The following is a 16,042-nucleotide window of genomic DNA, read 5'->3' as shown; positions in this document are numbered from 1 at the left end:
ATTGCCATAAATACATATAATAAAGCCGAGCCTGTAAAAAGGCTGCAAGCCAGTAAAACTGATGCATTTACTTTGAACGTATCACCTGCACACAGACCCTTTTTGGGTGGAATACACACTAGCACACGCAAGCACACTCACTCTACACACATTCATCCAGGCTTTTAATAAGAGGCTGTAAATAACACAAGGCCGCTGCATTAATGAGGCCCCGGCCTGAAAACTCACTGCATGTTCCTTTTCACAGCATGCACACTTCCTGTTTCAAGTTACTTGAACATGGCAAGAAGAGCGCTGATTTAGCACAGTGGCTAATTTAATGCTTTAAGTCTTTGTTTGATTATTAGCATCGTAGTTTCATGTGGATTTCAAAAGTAGGCCTCAGCTGCTACTGTAAAATCTATTATCAAATTCAACTACTTGTTACTGTAACATCATTATTGCAGTAAATCAACATTTAAAAAAATTACGAACTAGAACTGGATGTTGCATTAAAATAGTGGTGTATCACACATGTGCTACATGTTTAAGTAGCTGATGGCCTCTATTATCAGGTATACTTTCCCAATACCAATCCAATACTAAACTCAGGGTACTGAAAGGCGACCCCCGCCAGGCTTCCTGTTCTGTCTCGTAATTGGCCTTTTAGGAATCAATCAAGAAATTTGAATTTGAAAAGCTTAATTAAACATTCTGCCATTCCAAAGATAATGATGCACACTTTTGATGGACACTTTTGGTGACTCGCTCTGCTATACTGTGATAAGCTTTTAGGATGATGCAGTCAAGTTGTGCACTCCTGCAAAGTACAGTGGTCCCTCGCTACTTTTCGCGGCCTCGCGGCCTCGCTGTTTCGCTTTTTTTTTTTAAAGCTGCAATATGGAGAATTTCCCCCCAAAACATCTTTACAATAGCCTTTTTATTTGACCATTTATGACTAAAACATCTTCTAATTAGTAGATCAACATCTTAGCTGTTCACAATGGGTACTCCTACAAGCCTGTGGCCAATTTTGAATGCATTTTTTTTTTTTACAGTAATGTACCTATTTTATCAAATTTATGAAGGTTTGAACATTGAGAATGTTTAAACAAGAGAGAAATGTAAATGCCTCGATGAGAAAGGTGTATAAACTGTGTGGTGAGGGTTTTTAAAGCCATTTATAATAAATGTAAAACATACAGCTAACTACTTCACGGATTTCATTTATTGCAGGTATTTTTTGGAACCTAACCGCTGCGGGAAACGAGGGAACACTGTACATCCTCTATAATACATAAAGTTCTGGATTCATTCTGATGTGAAAATCAAGACTGAGCAATGTTGTTAATGTTGTGAGTGTGTGATATTGACTGTGCACGCGCACACACACACACACACACACAAACACATCACAAATGATAGCCGCATAACTATGAGTGCTAATTTAAGGGAAGCAAGTTGGGTCATTAGTGAGCCTAGCCACATTCTGACACTCGCAATATTTTCACGCACACATACACACACGCTGCCCAGATGGCTTTTACAAGGCCGTGGGCCCTGGCCGCCTGGTTTTTAATTATGTCACTATAGCTACCCGGCCCAGATCAAATGGGTCACATTTAACACGCTTTCATTCACCATCACACACATTGTGCATACTATAGATTACACACAAATGTTTACTTATAAGAACACACACAAACACACAACACTGTGCCTTTAGCTTATATTTACAATACACCTATTTAAGTATATGTTTGTGTGTGTGTTTGTGGATTTGCAGCTATATTCCTCTTTAGCTTCAAATAGACTGCAAGATGTTGAATAACATCAATCAATCAACAATTTACACATAATGTACTAACTCTAATGACTAACTCGAGCTGCTAAAAATGAGAGAACACTTTGAAATAAATTCTAAAACTGTGTTTTTGTTTTCGTATATATTGCTACATATAGATAGGATATAATATAGCACATTCATTTTGTTAAGTAATGTGCCAGGGTAGGATCGTCTCCGAATCCATTCATTCTTCTCACTCACTCTCACACACACACAATAATGTATAGATCACAGGACGTGGGGATCTGTACTTTGTCAGCCTCTTTATTAGCCTGTGTGTGCGTGTGTATGTGTGTGTGTGTATGTTAAGGGGCCTCCCAACTGGAATGAGACACTTTTCCAGAAAGGATGCACACGTTCTCACACACACTTCTTTATTCCTTGTTAGTCGTCCTACACCTTCATTTGCAACACCTCTAACAACCAGCACTGCAGTCCGCTCCACAGCCACTCACTCTGTCACTGTCACATCTCCGCTTCCGCCAGGGCATCAGCGGTGTAGGTGTGGGTGTGCGCGCACGTGTGTGTGTGTGATTCTTGCATGTCTACCCTTTTCATTTATTTTACTTTTTTCAACAACTCCATGTGCAACTGTAGAAAAGTGTAAGTTTGGTCCAAGTATGGTCTTTTATCTGTCATGTGAGGTCGCCCCCTACCTGCTTCGAGTGGAAGTGTTCCATCTTCTGGACAGTTTTGACCAAGGAGCAATTCTCTTTGTAACATATTGATTGTCATTGTCAATGTTTACTGTTTTTATATTTGTGTATAACAAGGTATACAGTCATATCAATAGGGTTGCTTCCTTTGTAATTTGGCTGGTTGGGAATTGTGTGTCATTGAGAACACAGTTTTGTTTTTTGTTTTTTTATTATTATTCAGTGACATTAGATGGCCAAAATATAAGAAACAGCTCTCAGTACTAATCAGCATAATTCTGTATACCACTAATGCAAGCCATAGGTTTAAGCATAATATTAAATTATGTTTTTAAAATGCATTTTGGATACATCATCGCCATGAGACTGTGAGGTGTACCTAATATTGTGGACAGCAAGCAGAAAGAAAACTTCCATGTCTACCTGTCTATTGTACGGATAAAATCAACATGTCTGTATGGAATACAGATAGACTGTGAATACACCCTCACTGTAACAGAGCAAAGTGCTTCTATCTCCGCCTCGCATCGAAATCACAATCACCGCCGAGCAGCATTTCCATTTTGTCATGCCCACAGTCAGAATGAAAATAATATGCACCTTGTCACCGGCGTCTGGCCTTACAAGCAACTTTCCTCTTCTAATTCAGCCCCTCGCGCCTCTCACATCCGTCACACGGCGCTGACGGAGGAGAGGCCATGTCGAGACATCCATTAAAGGTTCCGAGCTGTCAAAGGTTCCCCTTTGTGAGGCGAGGAGCAAAAGGAGTGTCGTGCTCTTATTAGAGCTTCCTGTGGAGTTTGCTCTGCATCCTGTCCACTCCGAGAAGCTTCTCTTTTCACACTTAAGCTTTCATGGAACTCTTTCGGTGCTCGTGTTTGTTGCGTTCTAATGCTCTTCAATCGAGCTATGCTTTTAAAGTATTTTGGTATCAGGATTGCAAGCAGTGGCATACACGTCGATAGAAGCATGCGAGTTGAAGCTTCACAGCTTTGATTGCCTCAGAGACTTGAATCTATTGAGAGAGAGAAAATAACACATTCAAAAAATGCATGAGTAACTTTAATGTCAACCCCAAAATTGTGGTTACAATAATCTGTTCTATGCAGCCCCACTAATCCAAACACAACATTCTGATTAATATTGCGATATTGCGTAGCAAAATCCATTCATTTTTATCCATCTCAGGGGGCAGCCATTTTGCCACTTGCTGCCAAGTGAAAATGACATCACAGTTGCCCAGGGCTCAGGTATTGACCAATCACGACTCAGCTTTCAAACATCACATGACCAAACAGGTGGCGTGATTGGTCGTTACCTGAGCCCAGAGCATCTGTGATGTCATTTTCAGTCTACATCAAGGAGACTGTGCAAGGCAAAATGGCCTCCCCCATGATAGATTTTGCTGCTTTTTTCCTTAATTCATATTCCACAAATGGAATATTAATCACAATGTCATGTTTAGAGTAATGGGGATGAACAGAATATATTGTAAATAATAAAAAAAAAAAGTCATGATTGGTCAGCATTGCAAGGTAGCAATTTAGAAAGACCCCCTTTATTGGATGCTTTTCTTCCATTTTCAACTGTTACTAAAAACGTTTACATGTTAAAAATGTATCTTTGTATGGGAAAAAAAACAATTAATTATTATGAAAATGAAAATGTGGTTCTCACACAAATTAAGTATAACCTTTGTAGGTTTCCTGAAAAACTTATTTTTCTTATCTTATGTTTATGCAATTTTTTAGCCTCTCCCTAAACTCTCTAATCATCCTCACTTTGAAACTGAAATCCAGAAAATTCTCTACCTTTTATGTGATATAGTACTTCACATGCTGAGCATCAGTCCTTCTTGCCCCATAAGACACGTGAGGATGAGGGGTGGGGGTGGAAGAAAAATGAAACGGAAAAGGTAAATAAACAAACAATCAGCTGCGGGTTTGTTCTGGCTCTCCCTCTCTGTTGCACCTCATTTGAAGCCTTATAAATCAGCCTTGCACCCGGAGACAGGGTGTTAGTAGGCCTCCTCAACAACATGCGCACACATGTACACTTAGAATAACACACAGGTCTGCTGCTCATTAAGCCCACCATCAGACCCTCGGGTGCATGGTGAAATGTAGTGCCTTAAGTGTGTATGAACTGCAACATGCTCACTATGTAAGCACGTGAAAGTTCTGTTTGCCTGCCTACCTTGCCACGCCCTTTCACCCTTGACGTTAAAATTATGTGACTTCACCTGTATTCCAGCATTTTTTTCCCCTCTTCTTTAATTTAAGGCAAGTCCACACCTGCTTAGTTTTCAGTGACTGTCTTCACACATAAAATAAAGACCTGGGCTCAATCAGACAGGGCGGCAGGGAGACGGCGGCGTCATCGGCCGGCAACGAATGAGGAAATATGCCTTTAGATTGTCATTCACATTCCATTTAGTGTAAGAAGCAAATATTGCTTTTTGAATACTTCGGGTTCTTTGCACAAATGACAACACCTTCTCACGTAACAACAATTTTTACAAAATTAAAAAAGAAAGAAAATTTAATAATATAACAATCAAAGTATAATAAAAAAATACAATACTCTGCAAAATACACTATACAAGTGCCTTGACTTATGAGTTTTCCAAAATAAGAGCCATTACTTGTCTTAAGATGTGAGCAAAAATTTGGGGGGAGAAATGGGGGGTGAGGTTGGAACGTATTAATTACCTGCCTATTCATTTCAATGGGGAATGAGGATTTGAGATACAAGTGTGATCTTGTATCTCAAGGCACCATTGTATATTGACCATATATAGTTTTGGCTGAAAGTCAGCCTGTCTGTATGTATGCACTATGGCTAATAGACATTACCTTGGCATAATGATTGAAACACACTAAAAAGTATTTAACTACCATTAACTACCACTAACTAATAAACAAGGGTCAAGCAAGGGCTTTACATACTTACTGGCAGTCCTATAAAAATACTTTTTCTCAATATTGTAATTTTGATTCAACGTGATTATTTTTTAATGGTCCTCTTTCCATTTTTTGTTTAACAAACAAGTAATTAATTAAACCATATTACAATAAACAATATCAGATTTGTTATGCTTGTACTAATACAATGTTTTGGTCTTAAAGTTGTTTAAAATAAAGGAAAATAAACCATTAATGAATATAAAAGGCAGTTTATTTATTTCCTTCAATTGGAATTATTAACATAGGAAACATTTCGACTTGCCGTCTTTTAAGTTCACTACGACAACGTCACCGAATTCTACCAAACAAGCATGGCTTAAACATATTTCAGAAAGTCTTACATCACATTACCAAAATAATGCAAACAAATCTGTGATTTTACCATTTAAATCATTCATGTTTCATGAAACAATGAAGCAGTGAACTCATCTCCACACGACAGAAATAGATAAATATACGCATAGAAAAAATAAACCTTCTGACTAACCGAAATGGACCCCCCAATTGCAACCTTTAAAATGTAATAATGGCATATTAGAACATTGTGATGCCGATTTGAATTCGATTCATTGATCAGTCTTAGTGCTCACACCTCCGCTCGAAGCCCTGCACACATGCAATTGTGTGTACCTGGACAAGCATACTTGCACCAGTTCTTTCACACCCCTGACCAGACACTTTACATATTTACCCTCCAAACTCGACACCTACATCCCTTTCACCCTCAAAACAAGAACATGACCGTTCACACTTTACGAGCTGGAAAAAAAAACATGGCTTCGGAAAATGTGTCCAGTTCTCAGAGTTCATGAACCGTGCGCATCTAAAAACGTCAAGCAGGTTGTTGGTTCTTCTCCATTGCACCTTGATGTCTTTCTGCTCACCGCGATTACAAGCGTCACGCTCACTCGAGGCCGTCTTTGAGCCAGTCTGATTGGGAGTCGTAATTAGCCCAGTTGCTCTGTCAGGCTGGTTTTCTCTGGAGGATACACACAAGCATGGTATTACATGCAGCAATGGGGGTGAAATTAAAGTGTCAAGCCTTGCTTGGTCGAACGGATGAGCTTGGAAAGTTCAAAGAAGTGAATGTTTTTTTTTCCTTTTTGTTTCTGTCATTATATCTATACAGACGACAACGCTGTCAAACAATTCTCATCACACTGTTTTGCAAAATTGACAGAATTAGTGTCATGTGCATACCGGGCCAGTAGTCGGTGATGGGAGTTGAGGTGAAGAAACAACACGTGTGCACCAACTGCTGGTTCTGCCAGTTCTTATCAGAAAGCAAGACACATTTTAGCAACGATCCATTGTTAACACCTTCCTTATGTGTTACTTCTCAACATCGTCAATTGCTATTTTTCTAAAACTGCACTTGTTGCTCTTTAACAGGTGGTGGACGACATGGGTAGCATCAAGTTTGATCTGGACACAGGCCCGGACACCCCCAGCAACAGCTGGCTCAAGTATGTCCGCTGCGCCCCTTCGTTTGAGGAGCAGAACCTCGCCGCCTGCCACCTCACTGGAGACCAGGTGAGTGTCCCGCTTGGATTTGGAGTCCACATAAGAGACACATTGTTGTGTTGTCTTTGTCCTGCGACAGCGAATGCCGCTTTGCTTTCCTGTTTCCCATCCACTCAGAGTGATTAGCGGGTTCCTATGTGTTTGCCATTGTGGCTGTAAAATATGTTGGCTGGTAATGGCCAAGGAGTGGTTCTATTGTGTGGCTGTCACTGGGCTGGTTGCCAAGGCTATTAGGAAGTGACACATGTAACAAAGCTTAAAGACAACACCACACTCATCGTTGTCTTTGCTGTTTGCACCTTCTCTGCACTGTCACAGAATTTTTTTAATACACTCAACTATGGGCCAATGTCTTTTGAGCTAATAATGAATGTCAGGGTTTGTGCTAGTACTGTCACTTATTCTTAAGAGTTCACACTTAAGTCTGTTTTGATCCAGCTTGAATTCACTTCCTTCCTTGATGTGGTTTGTTTGGTCAGGTGTGAACACAGAAATCAGAACTCTGCTGCAGACCAAATCAAACATACCATTCAGATCATTCCGTACCAGAAAGCGATCTGACCTTGATCTGCTCCAAATAGCAAATGAACCAATCAGCTTCGACCATCAATGGAGATATAAAGACTTGTAGTAAACATATGAAACCTGTGACGTACTGATGGACTGGCTATAAATCTCAATACCAATACCTTCACTTCATATTTTTTACACTTGATCCAAGCACCTTTCTTACAAAAAAATAAACAATATCCAGCGATAAGCGGTTCAGAAAATGGATGTACAGATCCAGCATAAAGGAAGAGACAACAAAGTGTCTAATGCTCACTGCTACGTGAGGACCTTCTCACTTTTTAACAGTTTTTCTTTAAAAAGAAAGAAAGAAAGAAGGGAGGAAGGAAGGAAGAAACCTGGAGCCTTGTCACCTAGGCTACTCTTGCTTTGTAATGCGCAAGGATGTGAATGGCATTGGCTACGATCTGTTCCCATGACAGTTGAACATGGATGGATGGATGGGTGGATGGATGGTAACTGGCCAGGTGTTTACTTATGTTACTTACTGTACAACTATTCCAATTTCTTCATTTTATTTGGCTGGCTCTGTTACTTAAATTGACCAAATGTCAAAATGTTTATGCCAAGCGAAATAAAGGCTGCTGCACATCTTGAGTGAATGGCATCCCACAAGAGCTACACCAATTCTACTATTCCTAAGCCACTAAAGCGGGGTACACATACTAATTTTACTACAACAAAAAATTATATACATATTATTATATTTTAGGGTTTACCCAACAGGACAAACATAACACACCACACACATAACACATCTCCACTGATAATCATCAGTCTTCTTCAGCAAACCAGATGTGAGGCAGCATGGTTCCACTGGGCATCCAGACTGCAAGAAAATACCATGAAGAAGAAAGAGTAGTAGTAGTAGTAGTAGTAAAAGAATAAGTGCAAGTAGTACAAGTAGTAGTAGTAGTAGTAGTAGAAGAAGAAGAAGAAGAAATAGATGGAGCTAGGCTAACTGTTAGCTTGTCTGGTAACAACTCTGCAGTGGTTGTCATTTGGATTGTGGTAAATGACTTGGGAGAGAAATAACACTTAATGCAATGCTCAAATCTGGGCCGATTATAAGTTTGTTTTGGTCATACGTGTAGTATATCTGAATGAATATTATCTAAAGGCCAAAGAGAAGTGAAACTTTTCCTTGAACGTGTAGGATGACTTGACATGTGAAATGACGGTCGTACGACAAGAGCCGAACGCTTCCATACGACTCGCTTGTGTGTTTCCACATTTATGTCACTCCACTCTTATTTGTTTCCTAATCCCTGCCCGCATAGCCGGGTCCTCCTCGTGCCTTGACGCCCTTTTGTCTCGTTCCTCCGTCCCCGAGTCTTGACCTGCCACCTGTCACTCTGTCGCACGGAGGGGATGGGCCACTGTGTCCATTTAAGCTTCAGACATTTTGAGAGAAAAAGGGAGGCCGGCTTGAAGCGAGTCAGAAGGAACACGCGGGGGCCTCCGAGATTGACAAGCACCAATTGGCTGGCGACACCAACCTGCCTAATCCTTTTAAGATTTTCACATCAGTGCCCCCTGCCACTGCCACACAATGTCAAATGAACGAATCAGTGCAGCGTCGAAAATTGTGCAGAATTACTGGACCCGGTAAAGGTCACGTGTTGTGTTGCTTTTTGATGTGTTTTGCAGTTTGTACCTGGCAAATGGCTTTGCTTTTGTTTTCCTGGCCACTGGTTCGTCACAGTTATGAGCCCATCATTTATTTACACACGCGGCCACTCAGAGCTAAAATCTGTTTTTTAGCAGCGTGTTCAGTGATTTGCCTTCTCTGGTCTTTTACATGCACAATGCATGAGTTATATGGAAATGTGTGCACACTGCAAATTCAGATGCAGGCCTTGAAAGAAAAAAACAAGAAGGTCTGGTTCTTTTGTTTACATAATTGCAACATTGTAAATCATTAATTTTACTCATCATGATTTAATTTGGAAAATGCTATTTTTGCCTCAAACATGCATTTCCCACTTATAAATGTTGACACACTACAATATTCAAAGCCCGTCAGTGATGGCCTCCCAATAATTGTTCCCTATATATAAAAAAATGTGGTGCATGCATTCTGTTGCATCTGGTGAGAGCAAAAATGCTAGAACAGTGAAATATGTTGATGATGAACCATGTCCACCTTGGACACCCTTCTTCATCTTTTGTATTGGGGCACGAAGCCCTGTTTCATCTGCTCTTTACCCCTGGATGGATTCATCAATAGACCCACACACACACTCGGTGTGTGCGTGTGTGTGTGTGCGTGTGTGTGTGTGTGTGTGTGTGTGCGTGTGTGTGTGCGTGTGTGTGTGTGTGTGTGCGTGTGTGTGTGTGTGTGTGTGTGTGCGTGTGTGTGTGTGTGTGTGTGTGTGTGTGTAGGCCCACAGTGGGGGGTTACTGTGGGCGCTGAAGCTGGCATTGATCGATGAGACGTCTTTTCCTCTGGACACTGGACAGCGATGTGGAGAGCCAGGACTGATCTGAGTGTGTGGGCTCTATACTGTAGAAAAGGAAACACATACACTTGTGTAATACACACGCCATCAGACTCACACACACACATAGACAATCAGGATATTATTCATTTATTTTATTTATTTTTAAACTCTATTGTTGTGCTTCATTTCGATTATTTTAGGACATTCCACCCCCCCCCCCCCCGCCCCCCCAAAAAAAACATGAACTGATAAAATGTGCAGGTGTCTATTATAAAAGTGACTGGTGTGTTAGTTTAAGACACTAAACTATACAATATTTTAAACGTGTAGTTCTAAAAAAAAATTGCTTTTATTTCCATTCCATCTGTGATTTTTTTCAATTAAAGATTATTACAAACTTATTAATCAACGATATGATCTATAAGAAATATACCGTATGAGCATCTTTAACATTTTTTATTTTTTTTATTCTACATTTTAAGTCCACCAACTCTGGGAAATTTTAACATCGAACATTCCCATTTAATTGTTTAAAAGATTTTCTATGCGTTTGTATTTCGCTTGTCTGCGCGCGACTGAGCGCGTATGGGTCACTCAGATTTGCTTTTATCCAGTTCACACATCAATATTAGATGCGTGCTACTGCGTGCGGGGTGGTGGGGGGGGGGGGGGACCTCCATGCTTTTGGCTGGAGGGAGTGGTCCTCCGTGCTTTTGGCTGGAGATAAGAAGAGGAGGAGTGGCCGGTGGGGGCACCACAGAGAGAGCGAGAGAGAGCGCCACAGACAGAGAATGAGAGACAGCGAGAGACACAGAGAGAGAGAGTACCGGGGGCCGTGAGGAGGAACCACTGAAAGAGAGAGAGAGAGAGAGAGAGAGAGAGAGAGAGAGAGAGAGAGAGAGAGAGAGACAGCGAGAGAGAGAGAGAGAACGGGGGGTGGGGGGGGGTGACTCATCTTCATCATCATCATCATCTTTAAGGACGCTCGGTGACTAGATTAGACAAAAGTCAGAGCAGCGGCAGAGGCCAACTCGTTGAACTTGTCACCTGCGCAAAACCGCCGGGCCGCACCGGGACCTCTGACGCTCGGTCGGCTTCGTTGCTGCGTCCGTCGGTTTACCCGGCCGGGACTTGGAGTCGTGGTGGAGCGAGTATGGGTTGCGTCGCCAACTCCACCGGGACCGAAGTGCTCTTGCATCTGGAGGCTCTACGCACCGCCGCGCAACTTTCTCAACTATTTCGCCTCACGGAGAAAAGAAAGGTCAGGGCTCCGACGATCAATAATAATAATAATAATAATAATATAAATAATAATACTAATAATAATGTGCTTGCTGTGTCATATCACCTTTGTCATACTCTTACAACTCTTAAGTTAGTTTTATGGTCGTGCGAGTGTGGGTGTGCGTGTGTGAGTAGTGGGGGGTTGCTTGCTTGTTGCTGGCGACACGGTCTTCAATTGGTGTAGAGAGCCCCCATGTGGCCACACTTCACATGGCATCTTGGTCGAGCTGGTTGCGCAGTGATTAATTTAATAAAAGGCTTCTCGACATGGATTTGTTTGTATGATAATTTGGATATACACATGTTAATTTGTGTTTTATTGTTTAATGTGTGTAAATATATTTGTTTTTCTCCTTTTGAAAATGTGTCTGATGTTGTGTACGACGGGTAGTCCTATTTGGATTGGATGACCACTCATAGTTGAATTAAAAGTGTCTTAAAATTATTTTGTAATTTGTAATAAATTATTCATGTTGTGAAAATATGAAACTTTGTTGAAACATTTTGTTGTGGCTGCAAATTAAAACATTTGCACAGGAAGGCGTGCATAGACGTTTGCGGATGGTTTATAGAATTGTTCGTTTATTTGTTTGTTTTTCTTTAATTCTTTAAATGTTTAACATACATCAGTGTGTGCTGTCAATTGTGAAAAGTTTTTGTTTTGATTTGAGTAAAAAATGTAGGGTGTAGGATAAACTACAGTATTTTTATCTGAATCCGAACCATTAGGCCTTGTCTAAAGTAATTAGATGTGGTCATTTCTACTCAATCGACTTTGTAAATATGTCCCCGCCTTTTTCTCTCTCTCCATAGATTTATTACAAAGCCGTCCGGGACATTGATGCAGGGGAAGAGCTTTTAGTTTATATGAAGGACGGCATTTTCCCGGAGGGATCCATGGCACCTAACTTACAAGGTAAGTTAAACGAATGCGCCTCATTAGCGCACAGAAGTCCAAAAGTGCGGCCCGTTCTTCTTTGGTGCCCATCACCCACTACAAATTGGACGGAGAAGAGACAATGTTTCCTCAATAAATATCAATTATTCCAAACGTATTAAAAAAGAACCTCAATAGAATTGAAACTCGGATTTGAACGGACTCGCCAATAACCGCGTTGGATAGATTTGTTTTATTTCGCTGAAAGCCAAAAGAAATACGATAATTCGTTGGAACTTTAAGAATTTGCAATAGCTTCAGACTTTCACATATTACAAATATACAGACACTTTTTCTAACAATATTTATTTGTATTGTTCATTATTATTATTATTATTATTATTATTATTATTATTATTATTATTATTATTTGGGGGTTTCATTTTACCTTTTGCAAAAGATTATTTGGGACATCTAAAATTATAACTTGGACAAATCATTTGCATTCAAGGTGATTTTTGTTTTTTTTCTTTAAAACAAATCCTGTTGTTGCTGAATAACTAATTTCTTCCTTTTGTTGTTGTTTTTTTTTTTTGCATTAGTCGTTTTTCATTGCTACAAAATCCAATTTGCAGTTTTCCCTACATTTATTAAACAATGCAAATATTTTCACGAGAAATTAAAAAGTTTGCGTGCATAACTGTTGAAGCAATGACTGACTTTAAATGGTTTGCTCAATGTGTGCGTGCGTGCGTGAGTGTGTTTTAATTAATAGAGGGCTAAATAAAGAGGAAGCAAGTCAATAAAAAACTGCAATAAAAAAAGTAATTTTGCTTGTGAATGAGATTAAAAGGAGCTGCGCAACCATGAAAAGTACAATTCTTCTCAAATATTTGTTTGTTTGCCTGAGTCTTCCTAGCTCAGGGTGATTTCTTCATGGGTTTATGGGAGCAGGAATTTCGAGTAAAGAACTTGAGGAGTCCCTTGAGACGTCACCCATGGTCCCAGATTAGCTGCTAAACTGCACATAATCGTCTTTCCAATCATCTCCCCCCAACAGTCTTTAGCCTCCTCTTTAAAACCCACCAACCCCACTGAGATGAGTAGGAAAAAATGCTTTGGGTGCACTTGAATGCACACTTGACTGACCTTTTTGAGCATTTATGAACTTCAAGGGAGGCCTTTTTTAATTTGGTAGTCATACTTTCTTGCTAAAGTTGCATTAAAGTGCCAAGTAGAAACAAATAGACTTTCCATGGTCCATGTGCACACTGGTGGCAAATTGTGCTTTTTAGCATCACTTTTTAGCCCAGTGTATGTAATGGCCCATTGACCATGCAGGTCATTTATCCTCCTCCTCAAGGTTGGGGATATGCACATTGCTAAGCTTTTAATGTGCCCAAAAAGGTCCAGCTGGATAAGCGGTCACAGTCAAACATGAGGTGAGCCTTGAATTGTATAAGTCACCCATTGAAATGATGGATGGGTGTGTACGTTATGAGATGGCAGGTGGGTGCTTTTGGCGACACCGTGGCCCTGCTTACTTCTGTTCCTAGAGCCTTACAGTACTCTTTTGGGGGAAATTGTTCACATACACACATGTACACACATTGCTGTGCACAAAGAGTCTCCACTGGGCTCCCTCCCTCCCTCCCCTCCTGAACTGTTGAACTTGGACTCAGGCTCAGGAACTGCTATTGAAAGGACTGGCCTGAGTTTTTATGTGTTTGACCTTGTTGGTGAGAAGTATTGTAAAGGTTATCAACATGGAAGGGGTAGAGTGGTCCCTATTGTTTCCCGTCTACACATGCAGCTCCTGCAACACTTTCCCTAACAAGCAATTAACGGTGTTAATGAAGGCTATGTTTCACAGCTAATTGATTTCCTTTTTATGCAATTGTCAATGGCGGGGTTGTTGGTTTTACCACTTAAATGAGAGTCAATTTAGATGTAACTAACCCGGAGAGAGGCAATTGATACCAATAAATGTATAGATTGGTTAATTTATTTATAGATATGTACCCCTATCTCAGGGGTCAACAATCTTTCCTGTTAAAGGAGCCATTTGAGGCCAAATAAATAACCAAAAATCTGTCTGGAGCCGCAAAACATTTGAACATTGTGATGAACGAAAATGTGTGTTATTGTTGGTCTTATGTACTGAAGGCACAAAAAGCTCATTAGAGCTGTACCCTAACAGAAAAATATGTAGCATCTAATACTTTGAGATTCATTTTCTTCTACCTTTCGTCTTCCGTTTTTTGGCTTTTTATTGTTTGTGTAATTTTTCACACTTATTTTTTCATACATTTCTAGAGTTTTTTTGCCTTTTTGTTAAATTTCTGACATTTTTTGGGCAATTTACGGACATATTATGGTAATTTTCTGCTTCTCTTCTTATTTTTTAGACATTTTTTGAACATTATTTTCTTCCTTTTTTTCATGGACATTTTATGGCAATTTTCTGCTTTTCCTCTTACTTTTTGGACATTTTACGGTTACTTTTTGTAAATTTTTAGGTATTTTAAAAAAACGTTTTTGTCTACCTGTTGTCTCTCTTTTTCTGACAACTTAAAAATGTGTACTCTATTTTAAAAAATATATTTATAATTTTTTAAATTTAATCGTTAATTCATTGGAATACTATTTTATCTAAAAAAAATGAAAATAACTTTGGAAAAAAATATGAATATATTCTAATGTTTTAGAGATCCACAGGGAGCCACAGGAGAGGGACTAAAAAGCCACAAGTGGCTTCAGGTTGCACACCCCTGCCCTATCTCAATGCAAGTCACTTCAAGCAGAGATAGAATGATATGATATACTGTAAGACAGATAAGCATTTAGTAAATGTGATGTAATTCAGACTCAAGGTAAATCTAGAAAACAACAGCAAAATAATTTGATGTATAAGGGTTAAGATGTATTTGTTTAGGCTATTGTACTGACTGGGCAGCTGTGTTTTGTGCATTTAGATGAGCAGATGTACCGCTGTGAAGACTGTGACGAGCTGTTCTCATCAACGCTCGAGTTGCGGAGACACCAGAAATATTCCTGTTCTAGTGCGGGCTCCATCTTTGACACTCTCAGAGAAGACTTCAAACAGGAGCGGGAGGACAGCGACGAGCCCGTACACGAGTGCAAAGACTGTGAGAAGATCTTCCCAAATGAGTACAGGTGAACCAAATTGTGACACAACCATTCCATTAAGTTTACACAAAGAATTGAAAATCCGCAGTTTGGTTCATTGTGCTTGTCCTGTCCTACATGAAGTCTGGGCCAGCACATGATAGTCCACACGGAGGAGCGGGAGTACAAGTGTGACCAGTGTCCCAAAGCTTTCAACTGGAAGTCCAACCTCATTCGTCACCAGATGTCACATGACAGCGGCAAACGCTTTGAGTGTGAAAATTGTGATAAGGTACAGCAAACCCGGCACGTAAGTGGTGCACTGGACACTCAGGCTTTTCCTGATCAGAAATTCTGCTCTATTTGGTTTTATTGTCAATCCTAAAGAGCTGTAAAGAAATTCTGTTGCAGCAAAAGTGTGCAAAATTTTTATGAAATAATTTCTCAGAGGTGCCAATGAAATTCATGCTGAATATTGTATTTGTATCATTTTTTTTTTACATGACAGGTCTTCACAGATCCCAGCAACCTACAGCGTCACATCCGCTCCCAACACGTGGGGGCACGAGCTCACACTTGTCCCGAGTGTGGCAAGACCTTTGCTACTTCATCAGGCCTCAAACAGCATAAGCACATTCACAGCAGTGTCAAACCTTTTATCTGTAAGTGAGAGTCCTGTATGGTTTTACTTTGATGTCTATAGTCTCTTGATGCCACCTTGTACTTTATAAGGAGTCTTTCGTTTACAGTTTTAATATTGTATGAGT

The 16,042-nt window shown here is 40.1% G+C and overlaps 1 protein-coding gene across 6 annotated transcripts in view; it reads left to right on the top strand.

The window, feature by feature from the left end:
• prdm16 (PR domain containing 16) overlaps positions 1 to 16,042 on the top strand; it is a 191,041-nt gene that overhangs the window by 160,705 nt on the left and 14,294 nt on the right. For 5 of the 6 annotated variants that reach the window (XM_077544910.1, XM_077544890.1, XM_077544882.1 and 2 more), the window contains exons 4-8: positions 6,840 to 6,980; positions 12,083 to 12,185; positions 15,122 to 15,323; positions 15,420 to 15,567; positions 15,784 to 15,937. In XM_077544910.1, coding sequence (XP_077401036.1) covers positions 6,840 to 6,980; positions 12,083 to 12,185; positions 15,122 to 15,323; positions 15,420 to 15,567; positions 15,784 to 15,937 — 748 coding nt within the window. Of the gene's footprint in view, positions 1 to 6,839; positions 6,981 to 10,964; positions 11,247 to 12,082; positions 12,186 to 15,121; positions 15,324 to 15,419; positions 15,568 to 15,783; positions 15,938 to 16,042 lie in introns of those variants that run through there. The other variant, XM_077544903.1, reaches the window with a different exon arrangement.

Source organism: Vanacampus margaritifer, chromosome 1 (genome assembly GCF_051991255.1).
Source record: "Vanacampus margaritifer isolate UIUO_Vmar chromosome 1, RoL_Vmar_1.0, whole genome shotgun sequence".
Classification (NCBI taxonomy): domain Eukaryota; kingdom Metazoa; phylum Chordata; class Actinopteri; order Syngnathiformes; family Syngnathidae; genus Vanacampus; species Vanacampus margaritifer.
Note: the sequence above shows the minus strand (reverse complement) of the source record. Positions and strands in the feature narration are given on the sequence as shown.